Source organism: Oncorhynchus clarkii, chromosome 18 (genome assembly GCF_045791955.1).
Source record: "Oncorhynchus clarkii lewisi isolate Uvic-CL-2024 chromosome 18, UVic_Ocla_1.0, whole genome shotgun sequence".
NCBI classification, from domain to species: domain Eukaryota; kingdom Metazoa; phylum Chordata; class Actinopteri; order Salmoniformes; family Salmonidae; genus Oncorhynchus; species Oncorhynchus clarkii.
Window position 1 is genome coordinate 4,084,835 of NC_092164.1, and position 19,775 is coordinate 4,104,609.

Genomic DNA, 19,775 nt, shown 5'->3' on the forward strand with positions numbered 1-19,775 from the left:
TCAGCATGCATAAGGAGGGGGCTTCTCGAAGCCGGAGGAGGGCCCGTAGACGGGGCCAGGGTAGAGGGCAGGGGCGTTGGGTGATAGCATGTAACCCTGACCAGGGTCCTGGGAGCCAGTCTGGAAGGTGGGCTGGCTGGGGGCCTGGGCGGAAGGCTGGCTCTGGCTCTCCTCTGACGGAGAGGAGGGGGTTAGGGTCATCTCCAGGCCGGGCTGGGGGGTGGAGGGGGCCTGGTAACTGCTGTGGTGCTGAGAAAGACAGAGAGAGGGAAGAGGAGAGGAGAGAGAGAGAGACAACAGAGGAGAGAGAGAGAGACCGAAGTCGAGAGAGAAAGACAACAGAGGAGAGAGAGAAGAGAGAGAGGAGACATTCATATCACTGGATGACGAGGAGATTTTACTTTTACTAAATACTATTGTAGTTGGGGTCTAACCTACAGGGGCAGAGTGGGGTAGATGGGGTCTAACCTACAGGGGCAGAGTGGGGTAGTTGGGGTCTAACCTACAGGGGCAGAGTGGGGTAGATGGGGTCTAACCTACAGGGGCAGAGTGGGGTAGTTGGGGTCTAACCTACAGGGGCAGAGTGGGGTAGTTGGGGTCTAACCTACAGGGGCAGAGTGGGGTAGATGGGGTCTAACCTAGAGGGGCAGAGTGGGGTAGTTGGGGTCTAACCTACAGGGGCAGAGTGGGGTAGATGGGGTCTAACCTACAGGGGCAGAGTGGGGTAGATGGGGTCTAACCTACAGGGGCAGAGTGGGGTAGTTGGGGTCTAACCTACAGGGGCAGAGTGGGGTAGTTGGGGTCTAACCTACAGGGGCAGAGTGGGGTAGTTAGGGTCTAACCTACAGGGGCAGAGTGGGGTAGATGGGGTCTAACCTACAGGGGCAGGGTGGGGTAGATGGGGTCTAACCTACAGGGGCAGAGTGGGGTAGTTGGGGTCTAACCTACAGGGGCAGAGTGGGGTAATTGGGGTCTACCTACAGGGGCAGAGTGGGGTAGTTGGGGTCTAACCTACAGGGGCAGAGTGGGGTAGTTGGGGTCTAACCTACAGGGGCAGAGTGGGGTAGTTGGGGTCTAACCTACAGGGGCAGAGTGGGGTAGTTGGGGTCTAACCTGCAGGGGCAGAGTGGGGTAGTTGGGGTCTAACCTACAGGGGCAGAGTGGGGTAGTTGGGGTCTAACCTACAGGGGCAGAGTGGGGTAGTTGGGGTCTAACCTACAGGGGCAGAGTGGGGTAGTTGGGGTCTAACCTACAGGGGCAGAGTGGGGTAGTTGGGGTCTAACCTACAGGGGCAGAGTGGGGTAGTTGGGGTCTAACCTACAGGGGCAGAGTGGGGTAGTTGGGGTCTAACCTACAGGGGCAGAGTGGGGTAGTTGGGGTCTAACCTGCAGGGGCAGAGTGGGGTAGTTGGGGTCTAACCTACAGGGGCAGAGTGGGGTAGTTGGGGTCTAACCTACAGGGGCAGAGTGGGGTAGTTGGGGTCTAACCTACAGGGGCAGAGTGGGGTAGTTGGGGTCTAACCTGCAGGGGCAGAGTGGGGTAGTTGGGGTCTAACCTGTAGGGGCAGAGTGGGGTAGTTGGGGTCTAACCTATAGGGGCAGAGTGGGGTAGTTGGGGTCTAACCTACAGGGGCAGAGTTGGGTAGTTGGGGTCTAACCTACAGGGGCAGAGTGGGGTAGTTGGGGTCTAACCTACAGGGGCAGAGTGGGGTAGATGGGGTCTAACCTAGAGGGGCAGAGTGGGGTAGTTGGGGTCTAACCTACAGGGGCAGAGTGGGGTAGATGGGGTCTAACCTACAGGGGCAGAGTGGGGTAGATGGGGTCTAACCTACAGGGGCAGAGTGGGGTAGTTGGGGTCTAACCTACAGGGGCAGAGTGGGGTAGATGGGGTCTAACCTACAGGGGCAGAGTGGGGTAGATGGGGTCTAACCTACAGGGGCAGAGTGGGGTAGTTGGGGTCTAACCTACAGGGGCAGAGTGGGGTAGTTGGGGTCTAACCTACAGGGGCAGAGTGGGGTAGTTGGGGTCTAACCTACAGGGGCAGAGTGGGGTAGTTGGGGTCTAACCTACAGGGGCAGAGTGGGGTAGTTGGGGTCTAACCTACAGGGGCAGAGTGGGGTAGTTGGGGTCTAACCTGCAGGGGCAGAGTGGGGTAGTTGGGGTCTAACCTACAGGGGCAGAGTTGGGTAGTTGGGGTCTAACCTACAGGGGCAGAGTGGGGTAGTTGGGGTCTAACCTACAGGGGCAGAGTGGGGTAGTTGGGGTCTAACCTACAGGGGCAGAGTGGGGTAGTTGGGGTCTAACCTACAGGGGCAGAGTGGGGTAGTTGGGGTCTAACCTACAGGGGCAGAGTGGGGTAGTTGGGGTCTAACCTACAGGGGCAGAGTGGGGTAGTTGGGGTCTAACCTACAGGGGCAGAGTGGGGTAGTTGGGGTCTAACCTGCAGGGGCAGAGTGGGGTAGTTGGGGTCTAACCTACAGGGGCAGAGTGGGGTAGTTGGGGTCTAACCTACAGGGGCAGAGTGGGGTAGTTGGGGTCTAACCTACAGGGGCAGAGTGGGGTAGTTGGGGTCTAACCTGCAGGGGCAGAGTGGGGTAGTTGGGGTCTAACCTGTAGGGGCAGAGTGGGGTAGTTGGGGTCTAACCTATAGGGGCAGAGTGGGGTAGTTGGGGTCTAACCTACAGGGGCAGAGTTGGGTAGTTGGGGTCTAACCTACAGAGGCAGAGTGGGGTAGTTGGGGTATTTTTTACCTGCATGGGCAAAGCGGGGTAGTTGGGGTAGGCGGGCAGGGCCTGTCCGTTGGGGCAGAAGCCAGCGTAGGTCACCACGTGCTGGGTGGGGTTATACATGATATGGGGGGGTGGGGCGGGACTGGGGGACATCTGGGGGGCGGGAGCCTGAGATAAAGGGAGACAGAAGGAGGGAAGGGAGGGGGGAGGGAGGGAGAGGAGAGAGAGGGGAGGGAAGGGGGGAGGGGAGGGAAGGGGAGAGGAGGGGAGGAAGGGAGATGGGAGGGAGGGAGAAAGAGAGAGGGGAAGGGAGAGGGCAGGGAGGGAGAAAGAGAGAGGGAAGGGCGAGGGGAGGGAGAAAGCGAGAGGGAAGGGGGAGGGGAGGGAGAAAGAGAGAGGGAAGGGGGAGGGGAGGGAGAAAGAGAGAGGGGAGGGGAGGGAGAAAGAGAGAGGGAAGGGGGAGGGGAGGGGAGGGAGAAAGAGAGAGGGAAGGGGGAAGGGAGGGAGAAAGAGAGAGGGGAGAGAAGGGGCGAAGGGAGAGGGGAGGGAGAGCGAAGGGAGGGAGAGAGGGTGAAGGGAGAGGGAAGAGAAGGGGGAGAAGGGGGAGAGGGGAGGGAGGGAGGGAGGGAGAAAGAGAGAGGGGAGGGAAGGGGGATGGGAGAGGGGAGAGAAGGGGCGAAGGGAGGGAAAGAGGGAGAGTGAAGGGAGGGAGAGAGGGTGAAGGGAGAGGGGAGAGAAGGGGGAGAGGGGAGGGAGGGAGAAAGCGAGAGGGGAGGGAAGGGGGAAGGGAGAGGGGAGAGAAGGGGCGAAGGAAGAGGGGAGGGAGAGCGAAGGGAGGGAGAGAGGGTGAAGGGAGAGGGAAGAGAAGGGGGAGAGGGGAGGGAGGGAGGGAGAAAGAGAGAGGGGAGGGGAGGGGGATGGGAGAGGGAAGAGAAGGGGCGAAGGGAGGGAAAGAGGGAGAGTGAAGGGAGGGAGAGAGGGTGAAGGGAGAGGGGAGAGGGGAGGGAGGGAGAAAGAGAGAGGGGAAGGGAGAGGGGAGAGAAGGGGAGAGGGGTGGGAAGGGGGGAAGGGAGAGAGGGGGAAGGGAAGGGAGAGGGGAGAGAAGGGAGGAAGGGAGAGGCGAGATATTTGGGGAGGGGAGAGAAGGAGGGAAGGGAGAAAGAGAGAGGGGAGGGGAGGGGGGAAGGGAGAAAGAGAGAGTGGAGGGGAGGGGGGAAGGGAGAAAGAGAGAGTGGAGGGGAGGGAGAAAGGGAGAAAGAGAGAGTGGAGGGGAGGGGGGAAGGGAGAAAGAGAGAGGGGAGGGGAGGGGGGAAGGGAGAAAGAGAGAGGGGAGGGGAGGGGGGAAGGGAGAAAGAGAGAGGGGAGGGGAGGGGGGAAGGGAGAAAGAGAGAAGGGAGAGAAGGGGGGAAGAGAGAGGAATACATATAGTTAGTGTAAACAATAACAAATGAAATAGGTACCTAACAAACAGACGTGTGTTCTAGGTATTGTGTGTGTGTGTGGGTGTGTGTGCCCACCAGGTCCTTGTAAGCCCCCAGTATAGCAGCTGTGATGATTCCCAGGAACAGGCCCATTATGTTGAGCACCACACAGGCCCACAGCAGACGATGGAGATGGACCACATCCCAGCAGCTACTCACCCCCGTGAACTCATAGTAATGGGTATGGTAGTCTGGACTGGAGGAGAGAGAGGAGACAGAGTGAACTCATAGTACTGGGTATGGTAGTCTGGACTGGAGGAGAGAGAGGAGACAGAGTGAACTCATAGTACTGGGTATGGTAGTCTAGGCTGGAAGAGAGAGAGGAGACAACAGACAGTCACACACACACCTCCGTGCTTGAACGCGAACACACACACACAGGTGTTTCTCCTTACCTCTCACAGTTGTACAGGTCACAGCAGTAGCAGGTGTTGCTCTTCATTCTCACTTTACAATCACTGTTGAATGAGCTGCACATCACCTACAGACAGACAGACAGACAGACAGACAGACAGACAGACAGACAGACAGACAGACAGAACAGAGACAAAGATACATTGCTATGGCAGCAAATAACAGAATATGTCATTGTCAGTAGATGGTGCCAGAGAGCCCGAAACCCCATAACTATGTATTATCTACCCCCCCCCATAACCCATAACTATGTATTATCTACCCCCCATAACCCCTAACTATGTATTATCTACCCCCCCCCCCATAACCCCTAACTATGTATTATCTACCCCCCCCCCATAACCCCTAACTATGTATTATCTACCCCCCATAACCCCTAACTATGTATTATCTACCCCGCCATAACCCCATAACTATGTATTATCTACCCCCCCATAACCCATAACTATGTATTATCTACCCCCCATAACCCCTAACTATGTATTATCTACCCCCCCCCATAACCCCTAACTATGTATTATCTACCCCCCCCCATAACCCCTAACTATGTATTATCTACCCCCCATAACCCCTAACTATGTATTATCTACCCCCCATAACCCCTAACTATGTATTATCTACCCCCCATAACCCCTAACTATATATTATCTACCCCCCCCCATAACCCCTAACTATGTATTATCTACCCCCCCATAACCCCTAACTATGTATTATCTACCCCCCATAACCCCTAACTATGTATTATCTACCTCCCATAACCCCTAACTATGTATTATCTACCCCCCCATAACCCCTAACTATGTATTATCTACCCCCCCCCCATAACCCCTAACTATGTATTATCTACCCCCCCCCATAACCCCTAACTATGTATTATCTACCCCCCATAACCCCTAACTATGTATTATCTACCCCCCATAACCCCTAACTATGTATTATCTACCCCCCATAACCCCTAACTATGTATTATCTACCCCCCTCATAACCCCATAACTATGTATTATCTACCCCCCATAACCCCATAACTATGTATTATCTACCCCCCATAACCCCTAACTATGTATTATCTACCCCCCATAACCCATAACTATGTATTATCTACCCCCCCCATAACCCCATAACTATGTATTATCTACCCCCCATAACCCATAACTATGTATTATCTACCCCCCCCCCATAACCCCATAACTATGTATTATCCACCCCCCATAACCCATAACTATGTATTATCTACCCCCAATAACCCCTAACAATGTATTATCTACCCCCCCATAACCCATAACTATGTATTATCTACCCCCCCCATAACCCCTAACTATGTATTATCTACCCCCCATAACCCCTAACTATGTATTATCTACCCCCCATAACCCCTAACTATGTATTATCTACCCCCCCATAACCCCTAACTATGTATTATCTACCCCCCCCATAACTCATAACTATGTATTATCTACCCCCCCCCAAATAACCCCTAACTATGTATTATCTATCCCCCATAACCCCTAACTATGTATTATCTACCCCCCATAACCCATAACTATGTATTATCTAACCCCCCCCATAACCCCATAACTATGTATTATCTACCCCCCATAACCCATAACTATGTATTATCTACCCCCCCATAACCCATAACTATGTATTATCTACCCCCCGATAACCCCTAACTATGTATTATCTACCCCCCCCATAACCCCTAACTATGTATTATCTACCCCCCCATAACCTCTAACTATGTATTATCTACCCCCCATAACCTCTAACAATTAATGATCTACCCCCCCCCCCCCCAATAACCCCTAACTATGTATTATCTACCCCCCCATAACCTCTAACTATGTATTATCTACCCCCCCCCCATAACCTCTAACTATGTATTATCTACCCCCCATAACCCCTAACAACATATGATCTACCCCCCCCCCCCCCCCCAATAACCCCTAACTATGTATTATCTACCCCCCATAACCCATAACTATGTATTATCTACCCCCCCCCCCCCCCCAATAACCCCTAACTATGTATTATCTACCCCCCATAACCCCTAACAATATATGATCTACCCCCCCCCCCCCCAATAACCCCTAACTATGTATTATCTACCCCCCCCATAACCCCTAACAATATATGATCTACCCCCCCCCAATAACCCCTAACTATGTATTATCTACCCCCCCATAACCCATAACTATGTATTATCTTCCCCCCCCCCATAACCCCTAACTATGTATTATCTTCCCCCCCCATAAGCCCTAACTATGTATTATCTCCCCCCCCCCATAACCCCTATCTATGTATTATCTACCCCCCATAACCCCTAACTATGTATTATCTACCCCCCATAACCCCTAACTATGTATTATCTACCCCCCCATAACCCCTAACTATGTATTATCTACCCCCCATAACCCATAACATGTATTATCTACCCCCCCCCATAACCCATAACTATGTATTATCTACCCCCATAACCCCTAACTATGTATTATCTACCCCCCCCCCCCATAACCCCTAACTATATATTATCTACCCCCCCCCATAACCCCTAACTATGTATTATCTACCCCCCCATAACCCATAACTATGTATTATCTACCCCCCCATAACCCCTAACTATGTATTATCTACCCCCCATAACCCCTAACTATGTATTATCTACCCCCCCCATAACCCCTAACTATGTATTATCTACCCCCCCCCATAACCCCTAACTATGTATTATCTACCCCCCATAACCTCTAACTATGTATTATCTACCCCCCATAACCCCTAACAATATATGATCTACCCCCCCCCCCAATAACCCCTAACTATGTATTATCTACCCCCCCATAACCTCTAACTATGTATTATCTACCCCCCATAACCCCTAACAATATATTATCTACCCCCCCATAACCCCTAACTATGTATTATCTACCCCCCATAACCCATAACTATGTATTATCTACCCCCCCATAACCCCTAACTATGTATTATCTACCCCCCCATAACCCCTATCTATGTATTATCTACCCCCCATAACCCCTAACTATGTATTATCTACCCCCCATAACCCCTAACTATGTATTATCTACCCCCCCATAACCTCTAACTACAGTGCCTTGCGAAAGTATTCGGCCCCCTTGAACTTTGCGACTTTTTGCCACATTTCAGGCTTCAAACATAAAGATATAAAACTGTATTTTTTTTGTGAAGAATCAACAACAAGTGGGATACAATCATGAAGTGGAACGACATTTATTGGATATTTCAAACTTTTTTAACAAATCAAAAACTGACAAATCGGGCGTGCAAAATTATTCAGCCCCTTAAGTTAATACTTTGTAGCGCCACCTTTTGCTGTGATTACAGCTGTAAGTCGCTTGGGGTATGTCTCTATCAGTTTTGCACATCGAGAGACTGAAATGTTTTCCCATTCCTCCTTGCAAAACAGCTCGAGCTCAGTGAGGTTGGATGGAGAGAATTTGTGAACAGCAGTTTTCAGTTCTTTCCACAGATTCTCGATTGGATTCAGGTCTGGACTTTGACTTGGCCATTCTAACACCTGGATATGTTTATTTTTGAACCATTCCATTGTAGATTTTTCTTTGTGTTTTGGATCATTGTCTTGTTGGAAGACAAATCTCCGTCCCAGTCTCAGGTCTTTTGCAGACTCCATCAGGTTTTCTTCCAGAATGGTCCTGTATTTGGCTCCATCCATCTTCCCATCAATTTTAACCATCTTCCCTGTCCCTGCTGAAGAAAAGCAGGCCCAAACCATGATGCTGCCACCACCATGTTTGACAGTGGGGAAGGTGTGTTGCTTTTACGCCAAACATAACGTTTTGCATTGTTGCCAAAAAGTTCAATTTTGGTTTCATCTGACCAGAGCACCTTCTTCCACATGTTTGGTGTGTCTCCCAGGTGGCTTGTGGCAAACTTTAAACAACACTTTTTATGGATATCTTTAAGAAATGGCTTTCTTCTTGCCACTCTTCCATAAAGGCCAGATTTGTGCAATATACGACTGATTGTTGTCCTATGGACAGAGTCTCCCACCTCAGCTGTAGATCTCTGCAGTTCATCCAGAGTGATCATGGGCCTCTTGGCTGCATCTCTGATCAGTCTTCTCCTTGTATGAGCTGAAAGTTTAGAGGGACGGCCAGGTCTTGGTAGATTTGCAGTGGTCTGATACTCCTTCCATTTCAATATTATCGCTTGCACAGTGCTCCTTGGGATGTTTAAAGCTTGGGAAATCTTTTTGTATCCAAATCCGGCTTTAAACTTCTTCACAACAGTATCTCGGACCTGCCTGGTGTGTTCCTTGTTCTTCATGATGCTCTCTGCGCTTTTAACGGACCTCTGAGACTATCACAGTGCAGGTGCATTTATACGGAGACTTGATTACACACAGGTGGATTGTATTTATCATCATTAGTCATTTAGGTCAACATTGGATCATTCAGAGATCCTCACTGAACTTCTGGAGAGAGTTTGCTGCACTGAAAGTAAAGGGGCTGAATAATTTTGCACGCCCAATTTTTCAGTTTTTGATTTGTTAAAAAAGTTTAAAATATCCAATAAATGTCGTTCCACTTCATGATTGTGTCCCACTTGTTGTTGATTCTTTACAATAAAATACAGTTTTATATCTTTATGTTTGAAGCCTGAAATGTGGCAAAAGGTCGCAAAGTTCAAGGGGGCCGAATACTTTCGCAAGGCACTGTATGTATTATCTACCCCCCATAACCCATAACATGTATTATCTACCCCCCCATAACCCATAACTATGTATTATCTACCCCCATAACCCCTAACTATGTATTATCTACCCCCCCCATAACTCCTAACTATGTATTATCTACCCCCCCCCCCCCCCATAACCCCTAACTATGTATTATCTACCCCCCAAAACCCCTAACTATGTATTATCTACCCCCCATAACCCCTAACTATGTATTATCTACCCCCCATAACCCCTAACTATGTATTATCTACCCCCCTCATAACCCCATAACTATGTATTATCTACCCCCCATAACCCCTAACTATGTATTATCTACCCCCCATAACCCATAACTATGTATTATCTACCCCCCCCATAACCCCATAACTATGTATTATCTACCCCCCCCATAACCCATAACTATGTATTATCTACCCCCCCCCCCATAACCCCATAACTATGTATTATCTACCCCCCATAACCCATAACTATGTATTATCTACCCCCAATAACCCCTAACTATGTATTATCTAACCCCCCATAACCCATAACTATGTATTATCTACCCCCCCCCCCCCATAACCCCTAACTATGTATTATCTACCCCCCATAACCCCTAACTATGTATTATCTACCCCCCATAACCCCTAACTATGTATTATCTACCCCCCCATAACCCCTAACTATGTATTATCTACCCCCCCATAACTCATAACTATGTATTATCTACCCCCCCCCCCAATAACCCCTAACTATGTATTATCTACCCCCCATAACCCCTAACTATGTATTATCTACCCCCCATAACCCCTAACTATGTATTATCTACCCCCCATAACCCCTAACTATGTATTATCTACCCCCCTCATAACCCCATAACTATGTATTATCTACCCCCCATAACCCCTAACTATGTATTTTCTACCCCCCATAACCCATAACTATGTATTATCTACCCCCCCCCATAACCCCATAACTATGTATTATCTACCCCCCATAACCCATAACTATGTATTATCTACCCCCCATAACCCATAACTATGTATTATCTACCCCCCCATAACCCCTAACTATGTATTATCTACCCCCCCCATAACCCCTAAATATGTATTATCTACCCCCCCATAACCTCTAACTATGTATTATCTACCCCCCATAACCCCTAACAATATATGATCTACCCCCCCCCCCCCCAATAACCCCTAACTATGTATTATCTACCCCCCCATAACCTCTAACTATTTTTTTATCTACCCCCCCCATAACCTCTAACTATGTATTACCTACCCCCCATAACCCCTAACAATATATGATCTACCCCCCCCCCAATAACCCCTAACTATGTATTATCTACCCCCCATAACCCATAACTATGTATTATCTACCCCCCCCCCCCCCAATAACCCCTAACTATGTATTATCTACCCCCCATAACCCCTAACAATATATGATCTACCCCCCCCCCCCAATAACCCCTAACTATGTATTATCTACCCCCCATAACCCCTAACTATGTATTATCTACCCCCCCCCATAACCCCTAACAATATATGATCTACCCCCCCCCCAATAACCCCTAACTATGTATTATCTACCCCCCCATAACCCATAACTATGTATTATCTTCCCCCCCCCCATAACCCCTAACTATGTATTATCTTCCCCCCCCCCATAACCCCTAACTATGTATTATCTACCCCCCCATAACCCCTAACTATGTATTATCTACCCCCCATAACCCCTAACTATGTATTATCTACCCCCCCCCCATAACCCCTAACAATATATGATCTACCCCCCCCCCAATAACCCCTAACTATGTATTATCTACCCCCCCATAACCCATAACTATGTATTATCTTCCCCCCCCCCCATAACCCCTAACTATGTATTATCTTCCCCCCCCCCCATAACCCCTAACTATGTATTATCTACCCCCCCATAACCCCTAACTATGTATTATCTACCCCCACATAACCCCTAACTATGTATTATCTACCCCCCCATAACTCCTAACTATGTATTATCTACCCCCCCCCCCATAACCCCTAACTATGTATTATCTACCCCCCATAACCCCTAACTATGTATTATCTACCCCCCCATAACCCCTAACTATGTATTATCTACCCCCCCCCCATAACCCCTAACTATGTATTATCTACCCCCCATAACCCCTAACTATGTATTATCTACCCCCCCCATAACCCCATAACTATGTATTATCTACCCCCCATAACCCATAACTATGTATTATCTACCCCCCCCCCATAACCCCATAACTATGTATTATCCACCCCCCATAACCCATAACTATGTATTATCTACCCCCAATAACCCCTAACAATGTATTATCTACCCCCCCATAACCCATAACTATGTATTATCTACCCCCCCCATAACCCCTAACTATGTATTATCTACCCCCCATAACCCCTAACTATGTATTATCTACCCCCCATAACCCCTAACTATGTATTATCTACCCCCCCATAACCCCTAACTATGTATTATCTACCCCCCCCATAACTCATAACTATGTATTATCTACCCCCCCCCAAATAACCCCTAACTATGTATTATCTATCCCCCATAACCCCTAACTATGTATTATCTACCCCCCATAACCCATAACTATGTATTATCTAACCCCCCCCATAACCCCATAACTATGTATTATCTACCCCCCATAACCCATAACTATGTATTATCTACCCCCCCATAACCCATAACTATGTATTATCTACCCCCCGATAACCCCTAACTATGTATTATCTACCCCCCCCATAACCCCTAACTATGTATTATCTACCCCCCCATAACCTCTAACTATGTATTATCTACCCCCCATAACCTCTAACAATTAATGATCTACCCCCCCCCCCCCCAATAACCCCTAACTATGTATTATCTACCCCCCCATAACCTCTAACTATGTATTATCTACCCCCCCCCCATAACCTCTAACTATGTATTATCTACCCCCCATAACCCCTAACAACATATGATCTACCCCCCCCCCCCCCAATAACCCCTAACTATGTATTATCTACCCCCCATAACCCATAACTATGTATTATCTACCCCCCCCCCCCCCCCAATAACCCCTAACTATGTATTATCTACCCCCCATAACCCCTAACAATATATGATCTACCCCCCCCCCCCCAATAACCCCTAACTATGTATTATCTACCCCCCCCATAACCCCTAACAATATATGATCTACCCCCCCCCAATAACCCCTAACTATGTATTATCTACCCCCCCATAACCCATAACTATGTATTATCTTCCCCCCCCCCCATAACCCCTAACTATGTATTATCTTCCCCCCCCATAAGCCCTAACTATGTATTATCTCCCCCCCCCCATAACCCCTATCTATGTATTATCTACCCCCCATAACCCCTAACTATGTATTATCTACCCCCCATAACCCCTAACTATGTATTATCTACCCCCCCATAACCCCTAACTATGTATTATCTACCCCCCATAACCCATAACATGTATTATCTACCCCCCCCCATAACCCATAACTATGTATTATCTACCCCCATAACCCCTAACTATGTATTATCTACCCCCCCCCCCCATAACCCCTAACTATATATTATCTACCCCCCCCCATAACCCCTAACTATGTATTATCTACCCCCCCATAACCCATAACTATGTATTATCTACCCCCCCATAACCCCTAACTATGTATTATCTACCCCCCATAACCCCTAACTATGTATTATCTACCCCCCCCATAACCCCTAACTATGTATTATCTACCCCCCCCCATAACCCCTAACTATGTATTATCTACCCCCCATAACCTCTAACTATGTATTATCTACCCCCCATAACCCCTAACAATATATGATCTACCCCCCCCCCCCAATAACCCCTAACTATGTATTATCTACCCCCCCATAACCTCTAACTATGTATTATCTACCCCCCATAACCCCTAACAATATATTATCTACCCCCCCATAACCCCTAACTATGTATTATCTACCCCCCATAACCCATAACTATGTATTATCTACCCCCCCATAACCCCTAACTATGTATTATCTACCCCCCCATAACCCCTATCTATGTATTATCTACCCCCCATAACCCCTAACTATGTATTATCTACCCCCCATAACCCCTAACTATGTATTATCTACCCCCCCATAACCTCTAACTACAGTGCCTTGCGAAAGTATTCGGCCCCCTTGAACTTTGCGACTTTTTGCCACATTTCAGGCTTCAAACATAAAGATATAAAACTGTATTTTTTTTGTGAAGAATCAACAACAAGTGGGATACAATCATGAAGTGGAACGACATTTATTGGATATTTCAAACTTTTTTAACAAATCAAAAACTGACAAATCGGGCGTGCAAAATTATTCAGCCCCTTAAGTTAATACTTTGTAGCGCCACCTTTTGCTGTGATTACAGCTGTAAGTCGCTTGGGGTATGTCTCTATCAGTTTTGCACATCGAGAGACTGAAATGTTTTCCCATTCCTCCTTGCAAAACAGCTCGAGCTCAGTGAGGTTGGATGGAGAGAATTTGTGAACAGCAGTTTTCAGTTCTTTCCACAGATTCTCGATTGGATTCAGGTCTGGACTTTGACTTGGCCATTCTAACACCTGGATATGTTTATTTTTGAACCATTCCATTGTAGATTTTTCTTTGTGTTTTGGATCATTGTCTTGTTGGAAGACAAATCTCCGTCCCAGTCTCAGGTCTTTTGCAGACTCCATCAGGTTTTCTTCCAGAATGGTCCTGTATTTGGCTCCATCCATCTTCCCATCAATTTTAACCATCTTCCCTGTCCCTGCTGAAGAAAAGCAGGCCCAAACCATGATGCTGCCACCACCATGTTTGACAGTGGGGAAGGTGTGTTGCTTTTACGCCAAACATAACGTTTTGCATTGTTGCCAAAAAGTTCAATTTTGGTTTCATCTGACCAGAGCACCTTCTTCCACATGTTTGGTGTGTCTCCCAGGTGGCTTGTGGCAAACTTTAAACAACACTTTTTATGGATATCTTTAAGAAATGGCTTTCTTCTTGCCACTCTTCCATAAAGGCCAGATTTGTGCAATATACGACTGATTGTTGTCCTATGGACAGAGTCTCCCACCTCAGCTGTAGATCTCTGCAGTTCATCCAGAGTGATCATGGGCCTCTTGGCTGCATCTCTGATCAGTCTTCTCCTTGTATGAGCTGAAAGTTTAGAGGGACGGCCAGGTCTTGGTAGATTTGCAGTGGTCTGATACTCCTTCCATTTCAATATTATCGCTTGCACAGTGCTCCTTGGGATGTTTAAAGCTTGGGAAATCTTTTTGTATCCAAATCCGGCTTTAAACTTCTTCACAACAGTATCTCGGACCTGCCTGGTGTGTTCCTTGTTCTTCATGATGCTCTCTGCGCTTTTAACGGACCTCTGAGACTATCACAGTGCAGGTGCATTTATACGGAGACTTGATTACACACAGGTGGATTGTATTTATCATCATTAGTCATTTAGGTCAACATTGGATCATTCAGAGATCCTCACTGAACTTCTGGAGAGAGTTTGCTGCACTGAAAGTAAAGGGGCTGAATAATTTTGCACGCCCAATTTTTCAGTTTTTGATTTGTTAAAAAAGTTTAAAATATCCAATAAATGTCGTTCCACTTCATGATTGTGTCCCACTTGTTGTTGATTCTTTACAATAAAATACAGTTTTATATCTTTATGTTTGAAGCCTGAAATGTGGCAAAAGGTCGCAAAGTTCAAGGGGGCCGAATACTTTCGCAAGGCACTGTATGTATTATCTGCCCCCCATAACCCATAACATTTATTATCTACCCCCCCATAACCCATAACTATGTATTATCTACCCCCATAACCCCTAACTATGTATTATCTACCCCCCCCATAACTCCTAACTATGTATTATCTACCCCCCCCCCCCCCATAACCCCTAACTATGTATTATCTACCCCCCAAAACCCCTAACTATGTATTATCTACCCCCCATAACCCCTAACTATGTATTATCTACCCCCCATAACCCCTAACTATGTATTATCTACCCCCCTCATAACCCCATAACTATGTATTATCTACCCCCCATAACCCCTAACTATGTATTATCTACCCCCCATAACCCATAACTATGTATTATCTACCCCCCCCATAACCCCATAACTATGTATTATCTACCCCCCCCATAACCCATAACTATGTATTATCTACCCCCCCCCCCATAACCCCATAACTATGTATTATCTACCCCCCATAACCCATAACTATGTATTATCTACCCCCAATAACCCCTAACTATGTATTATCTAACCCCCCATAACCCATAACTATGTATTATCTACCCCCCCCCCCCCATAACCCCTAACTATGTATTATCTACCCCCCATAACCCCTAACTATGTATTATCTACCCCCCATAACCCCTAACTATGTATTATCTACCCCCCCATAACCCCTAACTATGTATTATCTACCCCCCCATAACTCATAACTATGTATTATCTACCCCCCCCCCCAATAACCCCTAACTATGTATTATCTACCCCCCATAACCCCTAACTATGTATTATCTACCCCCCATAACCCCTAACTATGTATTATCTACACCCCATAACCCCTAACTATGTATTATCTACCCCCCTCATAACCCCATAACTATGTATTATCTACCCCCCATAACCCCTAACTATGTATTTTCTACCCCCCATAACCCATAACTATGTATTATCTACCCCCCCCCATAACCCCATAACTATGTATTATCTACCCCCCATAACCCATAACTATGTATTATCTACCCCCCATAACCCATAACTATGTATTATCTACCCCCCCATAACCCCTAACTATGTATTATCTACCCCCCCCATAACCCCTAAATATGTATTATCTACCCCCCCATAACCTCTAACTATGTATTATCTACCCCCCATAACCCCTAACAATATATGATCTACCCCCCCCCCCCCCCCAATAACCCCTAACTATGTATTATCTACCCCCCCATAACCTCTAACTATTTTTTTATCTACCCCCCCCATAACCTCTAACTATGTATTACCTACCCCCCATAACCCCTAACAATATATGATCTACCCCCCCCCCAATAACCCCTAACTATGTATTATCTACCCCCCATAACCCATAACTATGTATTATCTACCCCCCCCCCCCCCCAATAACCCCTAACTATGTATTATCTACCCCCCATAACCCCTAACAATATATGATCTACCCCCCCCCCCAATAACCCCTAACTATGTATTATCTACCCCCCATAACCCCTAACTATGTATTATCTACCCCCCCCCATAACCCCTAACAATATATGATCTACCCCCCCCCCAATAACCCCTAACTATGTATTATCTACCCCCCCATAACCCATAACTATGTATTATCTTCCCCCCCCCCATAACCCCTAACTATGTATTATCTTCCCCCCCCCCATAACCCCTAACTATGTATTATCTACCCCCCCATAACCCCTAACTATGTATTATCTACCCCCCATAACCCCTAACTATGTATTATCTACCCCCCCCCCATAACCCCTAACAATATATGATCTACCCCCCCCCCAATAACCCCTAACTATGTATTATCTACCCCCCCATAACCCATAACTATGTATTATCTTCCCCCCCCCCCATAACCCCTAACTATGTATTATCTTCCCCCCCCCCCATAACCCCTAACTATGTATTATCTACCCCCCCATAACCCCTAACTATGTATTATCTACCCCCACATAACCCCTAACTATGTATTATCTACCCCCCCATAACTCCTAACTATGTATTATCTACCCCCCCCCCCATAACCCCTAACTATGTATTATCTACCCCCCATAACCCCTAACTATGTATTATCTACCCCCCCATAACCCCTAACTATGTATTATCTACCCCCCCCCCATAACCCCTAACTATGTATTATCTACCCCCCATAACCCCTAACTATGTATTATCTACCCCCCCATAACCCCTAACTATGTATTATCTACCCCCCATAACCCCTAACTATGTATTATCTACCCCCATAACCCCTAACTATGTATTATCTACCCCCCTTAACCCCTAACTATGTATTATCTACCCCCCCATAACCCCTAACTGTGTATTATCTACCCCCAATAACCCCTAACTATGTATTATCTACCCCCCCCATAACCCCTAACTATGTATTATCTACCCCCCCCATAACCCCTAACTATGTATTATCTACCCCCCATAACCCCTAACTATGTATTATCTACCCCCCTCCCCATAACCCATAACTATGTATTATCTACCCCCCCATAACCCATAACTATGTATTATCTACCCCCCCCCCATAACCCCTAACTATGTATTATCTACCCCCCATAACCCCTAACTATGTATTATCTACCCCCCCCCATAACCCATAACTATGTATTATCTACCCCCCCGCCCATAACCCCTAACTATGTATTATCTACCCCCCCATAACCCCTAACTATGTATTATCTACCCCCCCATAACCCCTAACTATGTATTATCTACCCCCCCATAACCCATAACTAAGTATTATATACCCCCCATAACCCCTAACTATGTATTATCTACCCCCCCATAACCCATAACTATGTATTATCTACCCCCCCATAACCCCTAACTATGTATTATCTACCCCCCATAACCCCTAACTATGTATTATCTACCCCCCATAACCCCTAACTATGTATTATCTACCCCCCCATAACCCCTAACTATGTATTATCTACCCCCCATAACCCCTAACTATGTATTATCTACCCCCCCCAATAACCCCTAACTATGTATTATCAACCCCCCCATAACCCCTAACTATGTATTATCTACCCCCCATAACCCCTAACTATGTATTATCTACCCCCCCAATAACCCCTAACTATGTATTATCTACCCCCCCCATAACCCCTAACTATGTATTATCTACCCCCCCATAACCCCTAACTATGTATTATCTACCCCCCATAACCCCTAACTATATATTATCTACCCCCCCATAACCCCTAACTATGTATTATCTACCCCCCATAACCCCTAGCTATGTATTATCTAGCCCCCATAACCCTTAACTATGTATTATCTACCCCCCATAACCCATAACTATGTATTATCTACCCCCCCATAACCCCTAACTATGTATTATCTACCCCCCATAACCCCTAACTATGTATTATCTACCCCCCCATAACCCCTAACTATGTATTATCTACCCCCCCCCGCATAACCCCTAACTATGTATTATCTACCCCCCTCCCCATAACCCATAACTATGTATTATCTACCCCCCCATAACCCATAACTATGTATTATCTACCCCCCCCCCATAACCCCTAACTATGTATTATCTACCCCCCATAACCCCTAACTATGTATTATCTACCCCCCCCCATAACCCATAACTATGTATTATCTACCCCCCCGCCCATAACCCCTAACTATGTATTATCTACCCCCCCATAACCCCTAACTATGTATTATCTACCCCCCCATAACCCCTAACTATGTATTATCTACCCCCCCATAACCCATAACTAAGTATTATATACCCCCCATAACCCCTAACTATGTATTATCTACCCCCCCATAACCCATAACTATGTATTATCTACCCCCCCATAACCCCTAACTATGTATTATCTACCCCCCATAACCCCTAACTATGTATTATCTACCCCCCATAACCCCTAACTATGTATTATCTACCCCCCCATAACCCCTAACTATGTATTATCTACCCCCCATAACCCCTAACTATGTATTATCTACCCCCCCCAATAACCCCTAACTATGTATTATCAACCCCCCCATAACCCCTAACTATGTATTATCTACCCCCCATAACCCCTAACTATGTATTATCTACCCCCCCAATAACCCCTAACTATGTATTATCTACCCCCCCCATAACCCCTAACTATGTATTATCTACCCCCCCATAACCCCTAACTATGTATTATCTACCCCCCATAACCCCTAACTATATATTATCTACCCCCCCATAACCCCTAACTATGTATTATCTACCCCCCATAACCCCTAGCTATGTATTATCTAGCCCCCATAACCCTTAACTATGTATTATCTACCCCCCATAACCCATAACTATGTATTATCTACCCCCCCATAACCCCTAACTATGTATTATCTACCCCCCATAACCCCTAACTATGTATTATCTACCCCCCCATAACCCCTAACTATGTATTATCTACCCCCCCCCGCATAAACCTTAACTATGTATTATCTACCCCCCCCATAACCCCTAACTATGTATTATCTACCCCCCCCCCCCATAACCCCTAACTATGTATTATCTACCCCCCCCGCATAAACCCTAACTATGTATTATCTATCCCCCCCCCCCATAACCCCTAACTATGTATTATCTACCCCCCCCGCAT

The 19,775-nt window shown here is 46.9% G+C and overlaps 1 protein-coding gene across 1 annotated transcript in view; it reads right to left on the minus strand.

Annotated features, from left to right (window-relative positions):
* Positions 1-19,775, minus strand: part of LOC139372886 (transmembrane protein 255B-like) — a 36,941-nt gene continuing 17,166 nt past the window's right edge. The window contains exons 6-9 of the mRNA XM_071112742.1: positions 4,605-4,690; positions 4,246-4,405; positions 2,750-2,896; positions 1-249 (exon numbers count right to left, since the gene is read on the minus strand). Coding sequence (XP_070968843.1) covers positions 1-249; positions 2,750-2,896; positions 4,246-4,405; positions 4,605-4,690 — 642 coding nt within the window. The remainder of the gene's footprint in view (positions 250-2,749; positions 2,897-4,245; positions 4,406-4,604; positions 4,691-19,775) is intronic.